The sequence below is a fragment of the Pteropus medius genome, unplaced genomic scaffold (genome assembly GCF_902729225.1).
Source record: "Pteropus medius unplaced genomic scaffold, Ma_sr-lr_union100, whole genome shotgun sequence".
Classification (NCBI taxonomy): domain Eukaryota; kingdom Metazoa; phylum Chordata; class Mammalia; order Chiroptera; family Pteropodidae; genus Pteropus; species Pteropus medius.
In genome coordinates, this window is record NW_024354502.1 from 2,837,588 (window position 1) to 2,855,400 (window position 17,813).

The window sequence follows — 17,813 nt, forward strand, 5'->3', positions numbered from 1 at the left end:
AACAGATAAAAATGCACTCGAACTCTCTCTGTTTGGCAACCATTAGGCCGTTCTTCTAGAATAAATAAGGTACATTACTCGACTGAATGGCCATCAAGATATCTACAGTCTCAAATGTCCACACCCAGACGAGGGGGGGTGGGGAATTCCAATTCTAGGTCTGGACCAGCAAATTTCTGGGCGAAGGAGAAGCAAACCACACATCAAAGGGACTGTTATCAGAAGTCCATTGAGAACGGGTCACACCTCTAATTCCATTCCTTGCGATAATTCCAAATCCGTGACAAGAACACATTCTTAGAAAAAATCCCTCTAGCCAACTCAGGATTCTCTGTTATTGCAGGAACAGACCTTGGTCTTCCCTGGGGGTCTGACGGGGGTGAGTATGTGAGAGAAGGGGGTGCAAATATCCATATAAAAGAAAAATTCTCCAAATATTCCAATTAAAATAAATTTTTTTCTCATTGATCTATTATCCATGTATTCACTTAAACCTTTTCTGAAGTTACCGAAGTAATGAAATATATGAAAGATTTCCCCTCTTGTTATCACGGTTGTCCTGTATTTTTTTCAGGCTACAGCACATATTCATAAAAATTCCTGTTATTAAAAATGATTCAAATTTAATCCAATTCCTTTTTCTCCTGTTCTAAAAAGGTGTGGCTGAAGTTTCTTCAGCATCTTCCCGGGGAGATTACTAATTTTCCTCTCATGTATTGTTTTTTTCCAGAAAGCCGGCTTCCACGCTGGTTCGCACTCTGTGGGAGGTGACCGCACTTGAGGGAGACAAGGACCATCTCCTCCTCCAGCAGGAACAGGACAGGACAGGACTGACTGACTGACTGACTGACTACCACGAGGAAGGCTCCAGCTCCCTTCCTGTAGCAACTCACCAGGCCTTTTTCCTCCGTTTGTGCTTGGACTCAATCATGCGGACAATGGCTTCTTCCTCATAGGTGTGGCCACACACTTTATTCTTCACTGGCTTCTTCATTTCCAGCTGCAATCAAGGGGACATTAAGCTTTCAGGAATGATAACAACTCACTTCCAGTAACTTCTCCAAGTCACCAATTATTTGGCACTGTTTTTTTCCCCAGGGCCAGGGCTTTCTGTGTTTAACCTTCCGATCTCATGGCTTTAGGTAATTATTAGGGCAGAAAATGCGGGGAGGCACCAATGCCACTTGGCTTGTGGGCCAGGAACTTATTCCTTAAGGATGTGATCGACTGAAAACTCTTTCCGGCCCAAGAACCTTCCACACATACTCTTCGACTCTCGTCACTTTTCCTTCCTCCCTCCTTAATGCCTGACGTGAAATCAAACAGGAATCTTTTGCCTCCCTGAAGCGAACTGCTTTTTCTTTCCGGGGAAGAGGGAAGAAACAGTACCTGCGTAATGGGGCAGATGAAGTTGGTCTGACTTTGGGTCACGATCATATCTTCATCAACTCCTTCTGTTCCATCGGCCTCTCTGTCTGCTTGGAGACCATCTAAGGAGAAAAAGGAAAGCCGTTGAGCTTCTCTGGTCTAATATGCCAAGGACAGAAGGAATGGAAGGAAGGGGGTTAACAGTGTCTCAGGGTCTATTCGGTGTTAGGCCCTGTGCTAGGCACTTTGATGCACATGAACTCTTCCGCTCTTGAAAGAATCAGGCAGGGTAGGTAGGATTCTGACCGTTTTTGACAGGGAGACTGAGACTCAGAGCAGTAAGAGCACTTTTTCGAAGTTACGGAGAATTAATTTGTGAGGGAGTGCTGTCCAGTAATCAAGAGTGTGGCTTTGGTGTCAGAGGGACCTGGTTATCTCTTTTACTTCCAGCTGTGAGACCTTGGGCTAGTAACAAGGTCTTCTTTCAAGCCTCTACTTCATAGCTTTGTTGCAAAAATTAAAAGAGATTAAGAATGTAATGTGCTTTACAGAGCTCCAGGCACAAGGAAACATTCCATAGATGATAATGACTGTTGGGTAGTGCACGGTTTCTCAAACTTTTTGGTCTTAGAATACTTTCATTCTTTTAGATATTACTGAGGATCCCGAAGCACTTTTTAAATGTGGGTTATATCTATAAATATTTGCCATATAAGACATTAAGGCTGAGGAATTAAATAATTTATTAATTTATTTAAAAATAACCACCCCATTCCATGTTAACAGAAATGACATTCTACAAATGAAAAGTAATTACGTTTCCCAGAACAAAAAATGTTAGTGATAAAAGTGGCATTGTTTTACATTTTTAAAAGAACTTTAATGCTTGGCTTATTAGAAGACTGTGGATGTTGATATCTGTGCATACATCTGATCTGTCGTGATATTCTGTCATGCAGCCTCTGGAAAAGTTCATTTATGAAAAGAAAGCAAAAGGCAAGTGACATCTTAGTATTATTATGAAGACAGTTTTGTCTTCATGGGTTCCTGGCCCACGACTTCTGAGAACTGCTGAGTGAGTGAGTGGTAGGACTAGCCTTGAATCTGGCTTTTTTGATTTTGAAATCTATATTCTTTTCATTATATCGTACTTGCCTTTCGCCCGAGGGAAAACGGATGATGGGTGACTTCTGAATGGGATAATCAGAGTATCTCCTATGAAAGCCTTTCTTTCTGGAAAAGGCAGACATCATTGTGCAGAGATGTCAGAAATCGATAGCTTTTCAGACACAATGGTTGATGGCGCTGTCCTCCCCTATCCCTTCTCCTTCTTTACTCTCTTCCTTCTTTCCTTCCTTCTTTCATTTTGGCAAAGTAATACAGACGTTAAAAACCACTTTGCTTTTAATGTGTGAGGGAAACTGTGTCTCAGGTTCAGATGGTTCTGTGCATCTTTCGGTTCCTAGAACTGATGATCCTGGCCTTGCACCTTGGCCAGATGAAATGTCTGTCTAGAAAAGCACAACTGGGGGCAGGAAAGGGCCGGAGAGTGCTTGTTCAAGGTCACCCAGTGAACTAAGGCTGGATACCCAGGGATTCTGCCCCCAACTACTCTGATTTTTTATAGGGGGTTTGCCTTGTTTAATCGGACCAGTGGCGTTTGTATGCCAGTTTGTATTTTCTTAGAGAAATGTCCCTCAAAGCGGCTCTCACTGCTTGGAGAAGGCAAGCCTGAAGACCCCAGAGCTTAAGACTTTCCAGGCAGAGCATTTTTAACCACTGGCCATTAGGGTACAGTGCCGTGGCCCTCCCAGCTTTTCAAGGGCCTATAAAAATGTCTGAAGCCTCAAAAACCATTTATAACTACAAAATTGAATTAATAAATGTTAAAGGTCTAAAAATGTAATATTAGGTTAACTTCACTGTTGATCTGGTAATCAAAAATATTTCGAAGCAATATAATATGTTAGATTTAGTTTTTAACTTAGTGAGTGCCAAGTATGCTAAGATAATTGCTGATAATAGCCAATTATAAGTTAAACCAGTTGTTCATAGCCAACCGACTTCCAAAGCAAAACTATAAAAATATCTTCAAGAAATTCTGTCAGTAATAAAATTATACTTAATGTGGAGGTTCCCATATTTTAGTGCATTTGCTATGACATGGGGGGAAGGGCTCTGAAATAATATTCCTCAGACTCTTGAAGGGTTTCTGTGCTTCCCAGGACCTGTCTTTGGTATTCATGGCATCGAGAGCCAGACTCCTGAAAGACTTATCAACCCAGTGATTCCACACAAGGGCTCAGGAGAGCTGGACAGGTGAGGAGAAAAGACAAAGAGCAGAGATGGGAGGATTCTGCCCCTAATTTACTTTCCGAAGCTTCCTCCTGCTGCTGCCCATTTCCGATTGTGTGTCTGACAGTCAAAATACGAGTATCTCTCTGTCCGTTTCTTACGGGGCTTATTCTGAACCAATGGCAGATTTCTGACTGTGTATGTGACACTGTGGAATTCACCGGAAAACCTGTCAGATGAATAACAGAGTTCGACCAATGCGAAAGGCTGTGGGTTTTTTATTTTCTATTTTCAAATTTCAAAAGGTAGAGGAAGCAAAGAAGCACAACCCAAGTGCAATGCCAACCACTGGGGAAAGTTGAGTGGGGAACTTAAATCAACATCAGTGATCACGAAAGAAGAAGGTTTAGCAAAAGTAAGACTGAGGAAGAATGCCAACAGTGAGTAATAGCCCACAGACCGAGAGTCTAAAAAGAGAAGATTCTCAGTAGCTAAACTTCTCTTGAGACAGAATATTTCCTCACCCGAAAGCTGTATTTATAGAAAGTGATATTAACGGTGGGATTCTATCATGTGCTAACAAAAGTCACATCTGGCAATAAATATCACTTACATGAATGTAGCTGACTCAAAGACAAAACTTTTTGATAAGCCTGGTAAAAGGAAGATTAGAGAAAAAAGAAAGATCAAATCACGCAGGGATTTAGTAAATTGATATATGGCTCCATTTTCTTGGCCTTGTTAATTTGAATATTAAAACCAGTTTATCGGTTCTGGGAGCCACCCCTTGCTCCCCCAAGTTATTATTTTCTTAACAGTAATAGCTCAAGTTTACTGAATGCTACATAGCAGCTACTATGCTAAGCACGTCATATACATTATTTCATTTAATCCTCAAAACAAACCCCACGAAGAACAACTCTATTGTTATTCCCATTGTATAGACATGGAAAGTTAAGCCCCCACAATCTTTTTAAAGCAAAACATCGGCATTATAATAAAGAAATGAGTAGATTCAATCAGTTTCATTGTTATTAAAGAGATCACAAAAATTTTCCTGATTATAAAGGAAAAAAACCAAGAAAATTAGTCATGTTATTTTCTCTATACATATAGCAGGTATGTTGTAACTTCCAACCAGATAGGCAGACCCCAGACCCGCACCTTACACCCATGCCTGGGCCCAGGGCACCCAAGCCAAGTGCTGAGGGAAGCCAGGACAGGAACTAAAGATTTACAGAGCACCCACAGCAGATATCAATAACTAGAATGTGATTTTTTTTTATGTCATAAAATGAACATCGAGAAGCAGAAACCATGGAAATGCTTGAAGCAGTAGTAAGTGAACAGTCAAGGATTCCGAAAGTCTGTGAATATTCCCCAGTAATGCAGAGTGAGGGGGTAGTGAGGGCATTTATTGGACCCCAAGATGTGGGTTCATGGTTAGTCAGTTAGGGCCGTTAATGAAAAGCTAAACGGTTCTGCCTTCAGCCTCGCTCATCTCAGTCATCAACCTCCTAGGTGCTCAAGGCCGAACCTTTGGAATCATTCCTGATTACTCCTTTTCCTTCATTCCTCACATCCAAACCATCGGCAAGTTCCGTTGACTGGTTCTAAGCTATATTCCCTAAATCTAAATCCAGCTCTACTCGATTTCTGTTACATCTTAGTCCAAACCACAATGGCTTCCTGCCCAGACCTCTGCAGTAGCCTCCTAACTAGAATCCCTGCCAACAAGGGCACGACCCCCCCACACATACTTTTTACAGTGGCCCACACAGCCAGCCTCTCTGACCAGCCTCCCTCTCACCCATCATGCTCGAGTCACACTGGTCTTTTCTGTTTCTGGAACGTGCCAAGGCTTTCCTATAACTGGGCCTTTACACTAACCTACTTGGAATGTTCTTCCTCCTGATCTTTGCTTTTCTTACTCCTTGTCATTTTAAAATGCCAGTTTAAATGTCGTCTTTTTGGAGAGGCCTTCTCTGATGCTCCAAGCTAAAGAAACCACCTATGCATTCTCTATCACATTACTCTGTTGTGACTCTGCACAGCACATGTCTGTGAGTGCTATCTTCTTGTCTGTCTCCTTCCCTCTCTTTACTTCTTCCTCCCTTGTTCTCTTCCAGGAAAGCAGGGGTTTTGTTGTCCTATTCACTGATGTTTCCTAGAGTCCAAAATATCCTCGACATGCAGGAATAGTGTGCAATAAACATGTGATTAGTGAAGGGCTTCATCCAACGAGGCAGGAGTGGGGTATTTTTCAGAAAGATATACTTAACACATTCAACAGACGTGGCAACACACACACACACACACACCCCTCACGCAATGATGATTTTTATAAGTTTCAGGCAAATAATAGAGAGGACTTCACTCTAGTTCGGGGTGCAGACTTGGACCCTGAATTATATGTCAAAGGCAGGAAGTAAATATAAGTTTTACAATTACAGTAGGTTGTGTGGTAATTACAAAGGAGACTCCAGACATGGTCTTGTGGTCAGAAAAATACATTTGGTCCTGGCCACACACAGCCCTAGTATTAGTCACTTGTCTGTCTTCAGGCATCCCAAATTGGGCTACCAGTTAGACGGTTTTATGCCAGCTGGGAATAAAAGTTGATTGCTGTGTGCTTTTTCATTTAAGCCTGGACGTTTTTCTAGAAGCACCTTTCTCTTGAGAGTTAGTAGCATATAAAGAAAATACATTACAAATATTTGTTGCCAGCTTGAAATGCTTTTTGGACTGTTGGGATTATTTTGCTTGCGCTATTCTAGGACAGCATCTTTGGAGAGGCTAAACTGGTACGTGGAAGATTTGGAGGCCTCCCTAATGTGCAAAAGAACATTGAGTCCAAGTTTGAAACTCTATAGTTACAGTGTCTACGTATGTGTCTGTGCCAATTTCTGACTTGTTTCTCCTACCCGGTAACCTACAGCTGGGGCTAGGGGTGGCTCCCCCCGAGAACTTGGACATTATCTCATACTCTAAATGGGAAAAGAATTAAGAGTGGTGTGTGTCTGTGTGACTTTGAGGTCCACTCTGTGGTACTACTGAGTGTCCAGTTTTGTATCTCAGTTTCTTCTTGGGACTGACCGGTGCTTGTCCTGAATGCTAGCTGGTTGGGCCAAGCTGCCATCGAGGAAACTGAATCCTAGTTTCCAATCTCTCTGGCACCTAAGACTCTGCTGGATGTGATTGGCTTTTACTGAATAGAGATGCAGATCATGTCCAGATAGGGCCTACAGAATCAAAGATTTCCTAGATGATATACCTTCAGAGGATGGCAAAATTCAATAAATTTTAATTTTCAACAAAAATATTCAACAAACATAGATTGAGTTAATACAATTCAATCAGAACAATGGCTAGAAGATGCGGATCCAATAAATGACATTTATCCTATGCAAATATTTTAATTAGAACCGACGTTATATACTTATAAAATTGTTACTGCTATTATTATTATTTTTACCACTACCAGGCGCATCATGAGCCATGCTTGGTATTGGCCCTCAGGGAGCTCAGTTCCATAGGACAGAGAGGCAGGCTGTTTCCAGGGCCCATGGTCCTGAACACTGTAATCCTTACTGCCTGAATGTCCCTCCCTCTTCTTACCACACCGCCCTGGAGAGCCTGGCTTAGTCACGTAATGCAAAGCAGTCCTGGCCTCTTTGAGGAGCTAATGTCTGATCTGTGTCAAAAAGGAGACTATTTCAACCTACATTTTCTGACGCAACTCTGCCGCCCCCTTAAATGTGAGCATTTTATTAAAGCCACCTCAGGTCAACATTCTGACCAATGTTCTTCCTCCTTCGCTTAGCTATAATCTATAGTCATCTCAGATTCTTTGTATTTGTAGAAGCTATCTCTCTCCAGTCCAGTCCCAGTCCAGTCCAGTCCCAGTCCAATCCAAAATCCAATCCAATCCAATCCCAATCCAATCCAATCCAACAATCCAATCCAACCCAATCCAACCCAACCAACCCAACCCAACCCTACAGCCAATCTGCCGTCTTGGAAATCTCTTATACCTGCTGTCTCTACCATACTCTTTCGGCTTAAACTTCTTCATTATTCAATTGATTCATGTAGATGGAACTTCTTTTCTGGGTAGACTGAAAGCTCTTTGAGGATAAGCACTGTGTGTTCAAGTCAAGCCAACTCAACTCAAGATGCATTTACTGACCATCTGCCCTGTACCAAACATGACACAAGTGCCAGGCATGGATTCAAAGAGGACTAAGATTGGGTCTGGTAGGAGAGACAAATACAAATACTTACATTCTGTGCTATGAGTGAAATAACGTGTTTTGTATGGATTGCATCAAGTAACCTGGAGGGTCTCTGAGGGTGTAATGAGGAATCCAGGTGATCCTCCTGGAGAAAGCAATGACCAGGCCAGGCTCTCCTGAGGGGTGTGGACACGCAGGCAGTGAGGATTACGGTATTCGGAACATGGGCTCTGGACACAGCCTGCCTGGGGGGAGGATCCTGGTTCCATCACTTTTTTAGTCGGGTGCTCCTGGGCAAGTTATTTGACCTGTCTTTGTCTCAATCTTCTCAGTTGTAAAATTTAGCTAGTAATTGTACCTACTTCATAGAACCGTATGAGGATTAAATGAGTTAGTGTATGAAAAGTTCTTAGAATAGTGCTTGGCAAATAGCAAACGATCAATAAATATTGTTATGATTATTAATATTATTACCCGGAATACCCATATAGTGTGTACCTGCAACAAACATGTTCAATTAAATAAAAACGATATGTTATGGAATCATCCAAAAAGAAACCACACGATATTCTGACCCAGGATTCTAAATGGGATGAGCTCTTCCATGCCCCAGGCAGAGTGAGGCCTAAATTAGCCCAGTTGTGTTTAGCTGACACAGTGCTATGCACATCTTCAATTTCTGTCCGCTTTCACTTCCACGGGTCTTTCAACACACTCAAGATCTTGAAAGTAAACTGAATGAAGAGTTTCAAATTATTTCCTCCAAATGAGCTGACATTTCAATAAGATGTACCCTTTCACGTTATCATGTACTTGTTAATTTATCTACTATTGTTTTAGACATGTGCTTTGTCCTCAGCTGACATCATGTAATAATTTGCTTCCACTTATTTAAATGTTGTCAAAATATGTCATGTGTCAAAATATGAGGGTTTTAAAATAACCCAAACCCAGAGCATTCTACTGGTGGGACAAAAACCAATCTGTTTTTGACGGTCATACAATATCCATTTCAAGCCAATAAATATTGAAAATATCCCCAAACTCGTACATGCATTTAATACTTCTTGTAAGAGAAGGTTTAATGGTCATCTCTGGGTTACCAAGCAAAAGCAGGAAATCTAATGCACATATTCTCTGTTCCGGGCAATTAACTAGAAAACCACGTGATAGGAAAACTGATGAGCCAGCACTGAGAAAGGTCTGCAACTTGCACCTATTTGGATCCACAGTACAGTATAAATCAAACAATGATCAGAAGATCAGAAATCCCATTGGAGTTCACCTTACATTTTCTTATTTTAGAGGGCTGTAAATACCAACCATCCAGGTACCTAAGATAGTACATGCAACTTATTCCTACCCACTGTCCAATCTCTATCTTTAAACTATTTTGACTCTGTCTCATCTTCATTCTCCCTGCTGCTGTCCTAATTCAAGTCCCCAGAATTTCCTATGTAGAAATTTGCAAAAAAATCTTTATTCCTCTCTCTGCTGAGTCTCTCCCCAGTCTATTCTTCCTACTCCAGCTAGTCATCTTTCTAAAACCATGGCCTCCTGAGCATGACAATGAGACTTTTCATTACCTGGCCAGAGCATCTTCATTTCCTACTGCTACCCACCCTCAACCCCATCCCCTGTATCCATCCCGGACTAATTACAGTTCACTCACACTTGCCATGCTCGTCTGCACCTCTGCTAGCCCTTTACCTATTATCTCTGACCACCCTTCAAGACTCAAGAATTTCCGCTATGAAATTCCAAAGCAGAGGCGATTCCTCCTTCAGCCTCCTGATCTCCTGCACATGCTATACTCATGTGTTTACTTCGCTAACTTCCCTACCAGACGGTGCATTCCTTAAAGGCAATAACTCTATCTCATTTATCTTCATATTCTCAGTGAGCCAGGCAAGGTGCAGAAACTTAATAAATGTTCACTGAGTGAATGGTTGCTGAAACAAGAGAATGTTTTGAATACTGCTATATATAAACAGACTGTGATAATAAGAAGAAAACAGTGAAGAAGACTGTTTTGAAGGCAAATATTTTAGAATAATACAACTTGGGTCTTGATCTAATTACTCATTTTCCAGAATGGGAGCCACATCACACTGCCTAGGTCATTCCACCCTACATTCTCTGTTTTACTTCTGTGCAAAAGTAAGATTAATGAGGTCATATTCCAAGAAACAAACTATACCATATTGGCTTTAGATCATTTCTAATTCTATTCCCTTGCCCCAAACCATCTATGCCCTTGGAAAGTATAGTAATAATCAGTTAACAAAAATGTATAAATTGTTTTAAGTTTGTTGAGTTTACCCAGGGATGGCAGAGAGTACATGTAGTGACATTCAAAAACAGCAGTTTTTATAATAGAGAAATTGGGAAATCTAGATATCTGACAGACTGAGAATCTAAGGTAAGTGTGGCATCACTACTCACAACGCCTGATAGTTATTAAAAGTAATCTTTAACATTGTAAAATGCATATGTTATGACGTGAGGTGAAAAATGAAATTAAGATTGTATATGTAGTACAATTAATCAATCTTGAAAATGGTGTGTAGGAAAAAAAAGGCTGAAAGAAAATCCGATGAAATACTACGTTCCATTATGTCTAGGTGTCATAATTACAGTGTGTGTGAGTTGGCGGTAGGGGAATCAAGAAGAATTTCTAAGATTTTTGAAAAATAATTATTTAGCTTGCATAGTTTACATCGAGTATTCTTCATGAGACCAAGTAATATTCATGAGGTAAGCAGGGCTGACAGCAGTGAGGATGAATGGATATATTTATTCAATTTTTCAAACTGAAACAAATGATGAAATCAAGTCCAGAGATCATCGTATTAAAAAAGGAACTTTAAAGTTATAATCGCTCAATTGTAAAACTGCGACATTTCAATTTTGGGTAAGACAGGGGCTATGACGCCATTTCGATCTCTGATATTTTCCAGCTGTATTATCCTGTCGACAGTTGCAGTATTTCAAATTTGTCTGCTCCCCTACAAGGGAGCACATCAAAATTTATTTTTTGTAATATCTTCTCTTCCATCTCCTCTGATTTCTGAGCTCTAGACAAAACAATAGTGACATACCTGTAGAGAATGTGAGACTTCAACAACAGACTAAACTAGCCCTTATGTCATACTTCATTTTGTAAAGCTTCTCAAAATACATGATAAATTTAATCCTAAAATGGTAAACTCTAATCCTCAAAAATTAAAGAGCCCCTGAAGACACCTATTTTGGGATAAGTGCGGTGAAGGGGGAAGTATTTGTGTTAATAAGTGAGGACAGGTGGTGGCAGAGCTGTTCGCATTTGTCAGTTCTCACTGGGGTCCCTCAACTGTAATGACAGACACACTTTCCCTCCCACAGATCCCAAGTTTAAGCAAATATGTCTCTCCTTGGGATTTACTCAGCTTGGTAATTACAAAATGCCACAGAATCTAGGTATTCATTCAATAGGCTTATTTGTCCATGTATCTGATAGAGTATCAAGATTTATTTTTGACCCATTTAAAGATTCTTCTTTATGGTGGCAACTATGTAGTCAAGTTAAAAAAAAAAAAAAGAATAATCCCCAAAGTGCCTTTAATATGGAAGAAATTTTAAAAGGTCAAAGCCTGAGGGTCCAAATCTAGTGAGACTTAACAATCTTGTCAGTAACAATGTCACCAAAGCCACCTCAAGTGCAGCTCAGCTCCCTGCTGTCGTGCTCAGAAGCAATCGGGGCAAGGCCGCCCGAACCTCTAAGAGTAATGGATCGGGGACACTCTGGTCAGCCTAGACGGCTGACTGCCGTTTCCAGGGTCTTGTCTGAAGTCAGCCTAACAGAAAACATAACCGAAAAACACCCCTGACGACTGGAAGGAAGAAGTAAAATGAGATGGACTGGGGGGAGAGAGAGAGAGAGAGAAAAGGGGAGGGGGAAGAAGAGGAGGAGAGATGGGAAGGGGAGAGGGAGGAGGGGGCAGAGGGAGGGAGGAAGAGCAAGAGCGAGAAGAAAGGGAGGAGCTGGAGGACTTGGGGAAGCTTCACCACAGCCCGGGACAGGCACCCTGTTTACACACCACAGGACCAAGCCCCTGCCTCTAAGCCTTCCTTCCTCTCCCCCACCCCGCACCCCCGCCCTCCTCCTCTGCTTTCCACCCTCCTTATAACCTCCCTCCATGCAAAGGAAGACACATGACTTCAAAATCAGGATCAGCTTAGGACACGGCTCTTGTGAATGTGTACGATAGATGTGAGTCATTTGTTCGTTTTGTAAACACGAAGAAATCACACTTATAAAACTTCCTCCTTCGTGGCATTCTCAGCAGTTGACAATATGCTTAGCGTGGAACATTGACGACTTTCCTCATCCACACCCAAACGTGTCAGGAGGGACAGATTTTTTCCTAACCGAAAGCTTACTTATTCAAAGGCAAGTGACAAGAGGGAGCATGATAGGGAGGTTGAAGCAGGAGGGACAGTGGCTGTGGTGTCTCAAGCCCAGGGGGGCCACATAGAGATGCAGAGGGCTGAGGAGCATCCCAGGAGGGCAGTTTTCCAGTCACTGCCTTCCTCTGAGAATCCTCCCCACTCAGGGGTCCCCCGACTCCATCCCAGGCACTTAACGCATCACGAGTAATTATCTGCTTGTGCCACTGTCTCCCCCACTGAGCTGCAGGCAACTCAAGGACAGAGACCACTTTCGTTCTCTCTATACCCCGAGTGCATGGCTCACGCTAGGGGCTCAGCATCAGAACACGGGATCCTATCTTTAGGGGTCCTTGGCGGCTTAAAAATTGTTCTGTTCACTCCCTAGCTGTTGTGCAGGAAAGGGGTTCTGGGTGAGACTCGGAAGAGAGTCCCGTGAGGCATGGATGTCAGGAGGGTGGGTCAAGTCTAGATCGAGGCATTGCTGGGCCCCCCCACACACCCTGGGGTGTTGAATTTCCTGCAGGCTATCGTTCTTTCTTCTTGTCTATTTCATTAGGATACTGTAAAGATGAGGCAAATGCTTTGCCATCATTAGAGGAAAAAACCTAATAAATACATCAAGGCAGAAACAAAAACATCATGAGTAAAGAGAACTCTGGAGACAGTCTCTGGAAGGGCAAAGCAGGTGACTGCTCGATCTTATTTTTCATTTTCACAGCCTGTCCCCATTCAAGTCCTGGCACCCTCGTGTACAGTCCACAGACGTTCATAAGCTCCAGAGCCAGCAGTAACATCAGTGAAAGAACAGACCAGGAAGCAAGGCTAAAACGAAGGAAGGAAGGAGATAAAGGGAAAAGAAAAAAGCCTCAGAACTTGCTTTATAAACTCTAGGTGAAAATGAAAAGATCTCAAATAACTATGTTTCTGACATAACATGAGGATGACGCTGTTGAGTTGGAGCCACAATCTCCAGCCCCGAGAGTGCTCGAACCTGGAGGATGTGGGAGGCACAGAGATGGCACCGAAGAGTTAGCACACGTCCCCCGACGTCGCAGAAGGACGAGGCAGTACTGTAGCTCTGCAATTTTTCTGACTACAGTGCTCTTCTTTAGGTAAAAATTCTCTTACGGCAAAAGCAACAGGGAGTTTGGGGGCCAAACTCAGGGGGCAGGCTAGAAATACTGAACATCCAGGAGATACACAGGGGAGGTAATCAGCACGCTAATTACAGGGGCCATAATTAGAAGCAATGGAATGAAATCAAAAGGAAAATTTTAATCGTCGGGAGGAATTCTGTTGGTCCACAGTGAGGGGAAAAGCGAGTCTCATACTGATCACACAGCCTGACGAAGCTGGTTCGAAATGGGCTGGAGGAAATTACTTAAAGCGAATTTTATTTTTGTTAACCGAAAGTAGACTAGGTTACTTGATGACACACAGAGGCCTCTTGTACCTAATTTTATCATTCTGTTCTCTATTCTAAATTAAATTGTAAAGTAGCTAATGATAAAAAGGCCTGTGACTATTTCATTCCAGAAGTATGATTCAACACCTAAGGAGATTAAGAGTGGCAAAGTGAAAGCAAGTGAAAAAAAAAAGGAACATTGTCGAATGTGCTTGAATTTATAACAGATTTATAGATGAGAGTTAACTAAAACGGAATATGAAAAATAGCACTTCTCTTATTTTTCAGAACTAATTCGGTTACTTTATTTTTCAGAACAAATACAAAGGTGGCGATTAAACTTAATTCATCATTGTCAGTATATGGTACAGAGCATTAACTTTCAAATTTTAACCGAGTTTCAGCATGTCAGGCCGGTAGCTGTCTCCCAGCCGTTGGATAAGTGAAACTTACAGCCCTAAATCAAGTTAAATGTCAGGTCATTAAAAGGCTACAGTGTTGGAGGCTTACAGTTTCCTAGGATCAGGAGCAAAATTTAAAGAAAATTGATTTCCTCTTCCTCATTCAGGAGCCAAGGTGTGATTCATGCAACTTTCGTCTAGTGAACGCCTGCTGACTGCCCTTTACGGGGCACATGGCAGGCAGAGCCTGGGAGCTGAGACAGACAAGTAAAGCCATGACCACCACGGCCTGGCGAGCTGAGCACCAAGATAGCCGTGAGCTTAGGGGACCGCGGGAACTCACAAGGAGGCGCAAAAACACAACCGCAGGAGCAACAGTCACGCGGGAGGAGTCTTGAAGGAAAAGGAGGACGATGAGCAAAGGCAAACACGTGAGAAAAAGCGTGCTTGGTGTGCCGCCATTCTTAGCGGAGGGGTTTAAGAGCGGATAGGTGCTCCAGTCACAGGTATAAACACCTTATTATGGACATTATGTAATAAATTAAGCAATAAAAGCATTTGAAGGTCAGGTTTTCTGTTATTGATATTTTCCCATTATTATTCTTATTTAAATGCCTCCTAAAATGTAAGCTCCAAGGAGCTTGTCTGCTCGCTGCCTCTTCTGCCTACCCATCCACCACCATTAACTGAGGGCCTGTCACGTGGGGTGGGCCCTGTGGACACCGAGAACGGTGAGACAGGGCCCCTGACCTGAAGGACGCACCATCTAGTGTAGGGACAGGATACACGGTGTAGTAAACACGGTGTAGAAAGTCTACGAGCTTCGGCAGTGCCCGGCAGGAACGGGCAGGCCCTGCTGAGCCCACAGGGAGCGAGATCCAGGCCCACGTGGAGAACTCGAAGAGTCTGGCTCAGGACGCAGTGACCCTTCCATAGCAGTTAGGTGTCAGTTTAAAAAATTTATTCCATATATAAATTATAAACATGTAACATTTTTGACAAGATTTCTCTAAGTAAGCCATATCTTATGAAGAGGTACTCTATGCTCTCCTCGGCTTGTCTGCTTATCCTTGCCCTTCACGTCAACTGTAAATTCAGGGCTAGAGCTCTAAATAAGTTTTCAGATCTTAAGATATCGTAAGCATTGTGATGGTCTGATTTCAGATCTTAAGATATCTGAAGCATCGTGATGGCCTGATTCCGTCCTTATCAAAAAACCTTTTCCATAAACGTTCAATTTAATCATACATACCATATTTATTGCTCCAGTAATAAATTCATTTAAAATCCTGGTACTGACAATAAGCCTTGCATTTTGAAAGGACAGACAGCCTGCAGGCAGATTCAAAAGCAGAGTTTACGACACTTTAGAATTTTATAATGCAGGCTTTCATTTTGTACACTATTAACTATATAATTGCTAACTGGGTTTTTCCTTTCTTCTCTGTATTGCTTCTGAGGTTCTGATGAAATGTTTGCTGCCACTGGCTAATGAAAATCAGAAAGGGACCATTGGTTTTTAACTTCGCTTGGGAACTTTGATGCAATAGATGTTTGCACGCTATCGTCAGAGCAAATAAGATTTGTTATTCTTGAGTTCAGTAGAAACATGGCTTTTCCAAAGAAGAGTGAGAAGAAAATTCAAGCAAAGAGGACTTTGGGAAATCTAGCCAGAGACACTTTTGCGTTCTGTTGATCTGGCTGTCTGAGAAATATTATCAAGAGCTTTTATATAAAAGGCAAATTTTTAAAAAACCAACATGTAGGGTACGAACACACAGTGCCTTTAAGTCAACTGTTTGCCAATTGTAAGAAAATAGCACTTTGGTGGAAAGTGCCCCGGAATGACCGAAAGTTCCGGGCTCTGCCACCAATCAGCAATATGACCTGGAAAGTCACACAGCTGCTATTGTTCTTGACCTTGTTCTTCCTTTAATCTGAAAAACACGGGAATGAGAATAGAAAGGAAGGAAGATTCCACAGTCTTAAAAACTCATTCCAGTTTTAAATGCTCTATCCTTCCAATTATTATCAAAATTTTACCCTGACAGGAACCAGATTATCTTAAGAATAAACAATGGTGTTTTTTTGGGGGATATTTAGGTAGTCAACTCAAACAACTCTCCATATTGAAGAGTTCAGACTCTTCATACAAGGCAAACCTGTTGACTTCGAGAGTCAACCTATTTGTAAGCCAAACTTGCACAACATCCTAGTTTATGTTACAGACATAAATGGGCATTAGTAATTTCGCAAATAAAATTCGAATTTCAAGTGATGAAAACTATGACCAATATTAAGTAGAAATTGAGCAATAGAGATAGTTACCCAAGTGGAGCAGGTAGGTGCAATGTGGTTATTACTAACATTTTGAAAATTGTATTCAGGAAACCTTATAATCACAGCATTATTTTACAAGAGTCAACGGACTACAAAGAAGCATTATGTTCAGACCTGTCATATACTTAGAGGGGCTGTCAGGTTGAAAGTCAGCAACACTAACAGAAATTAAATCAGTGGCTGGAATGCGTTTTCCCGGAAGAAACAGACTTCTTACTGTGCCAGGGACACTTACCTACTTGTAAAGCAAAACACCTGCCCATTCTCCTTTTTATACTTCGAGATTACAAAAACCTCATGTGGACTAACCCCATTTTTCTAAACTGTAATGATGTTTTTTCAAAGACTTACTAATTAGTTCCAATTCATACGTGCTCATAATTTCATAAACACTAGGCAGCCCACGAGTTGTTGAAAAGGGCAAGTAGATCGGGCCGGGGACATTATAGATCACAGACGGCCAAATCACAGTATCAGTTGGGGAAAGGATTCCCACGGCTTCTAGGTCTTGCTGATTGTCTGTGTTGCCGATTGCACCATCAGTTTAAAAACATGGAGCCAGTATATTTCTTGGAACTATTATTTAAAGATGCACCAACCTGGAAGCCCAACCTATCCCCAACGTGGCTTGCAAAGAATTTTCAAACAAGGAACTCGCATTCCCCAAAATAGAGTTGGATGAAGCTAATATTTAGTCATCCATGTTCCAGACAGTACATCCTCACACGTGGTGAATAAAACTGAACCCAACCTCGTGAATTTCCCTGTGGTCAGCTTCTCCCATTTCTACTCTCCATCAGTTTCACTCAACAAGACTCCCAGCATCCTCGTCACTTCTCCGAATCCGTTCTGATCCTCATTATCCTTTTATAGCTTCTGACTCTGCACAGAACCAGCAACCCCACCCCGCTGTCCCCTAAGTTCTGATGGAGGCAGTGTGGCAGAGTGGAAGGAGCAAGGGGTTCAGAGTCAGATCTAGGTGAACCCTGCCTCCCCTGGCTGCCCGATCTCAGGCAAGTCATCACCTCTCAGAGCCTCAGTTTCCTCAGCTGCAAAACGGGGTAACACCTAACTGGCAGGACTGTGGTGAGGACCGAGCACTTAACCGAATACTTAATTTAATTATTTAATGTACTCAGCACATAATAAAGCTCTCGATAGGTCTTCCTTCCTTTCCTCTCCCTTTCCCTTGGACTCCAGGATACTGTATGCGTTTGCTTTTGCTTTCTGCTTCAACTCTCTTTCATATCTTCCTCAAAACCATTTCAGTGATCCATTCCTACTGGCAGTGGGGTCCCCTCAGGCTCGTCTTTCCCTGTTCTTTCCCCTATGTAACGA

General features: G+C 42.1%; 1 protein-coding gene and 1 long non-coding RNA gene across 5 annotated transcripts in view; one reads left to right on the forward strand and one right to left on the reverse strand.

The window, feature by feature from the left end:
- The window catches only part of NSMCE2 (NSE2 SUMO ligase component of SMC5/6 complex), a 202,651-nt gene that overhangs the window by 9,993 nt on the left and 174,845 nt on the right, over positions 1 to 17,813 (reverse strand). For all 4 annotated transcript variants that reach the window (XM_039853616.1, XM_039853615.1, XM_039853614.1 and 1 more), the window contains 2 exons: positions 1,390 to 1,490; positions 894 to 1,000 (listed from right to left, as the gene is read on the reverse strand). In XM_039853616.1, the coding sequence (XP_039709550.1) occupies positions 894 to 1,000; positions 1,390 to 1,490 (208 nt within the window). The remainder of the gene's footprint in view (positions 1 to 893; positions 1,001 to 1,389; positions 1,491 to 17,813) is intronic.
- Positions 3,542 to 14,715, forward strand: LOC120595484 (uncharacterized). Its single transcript, XR_005650855.1, has 2 exons — positions 3,542 to 3,687; positions 13,048 to 14,715. It is a non-coding gene; the product is annotated as an uncharacterized LOC120595484 (long non-coding RNA).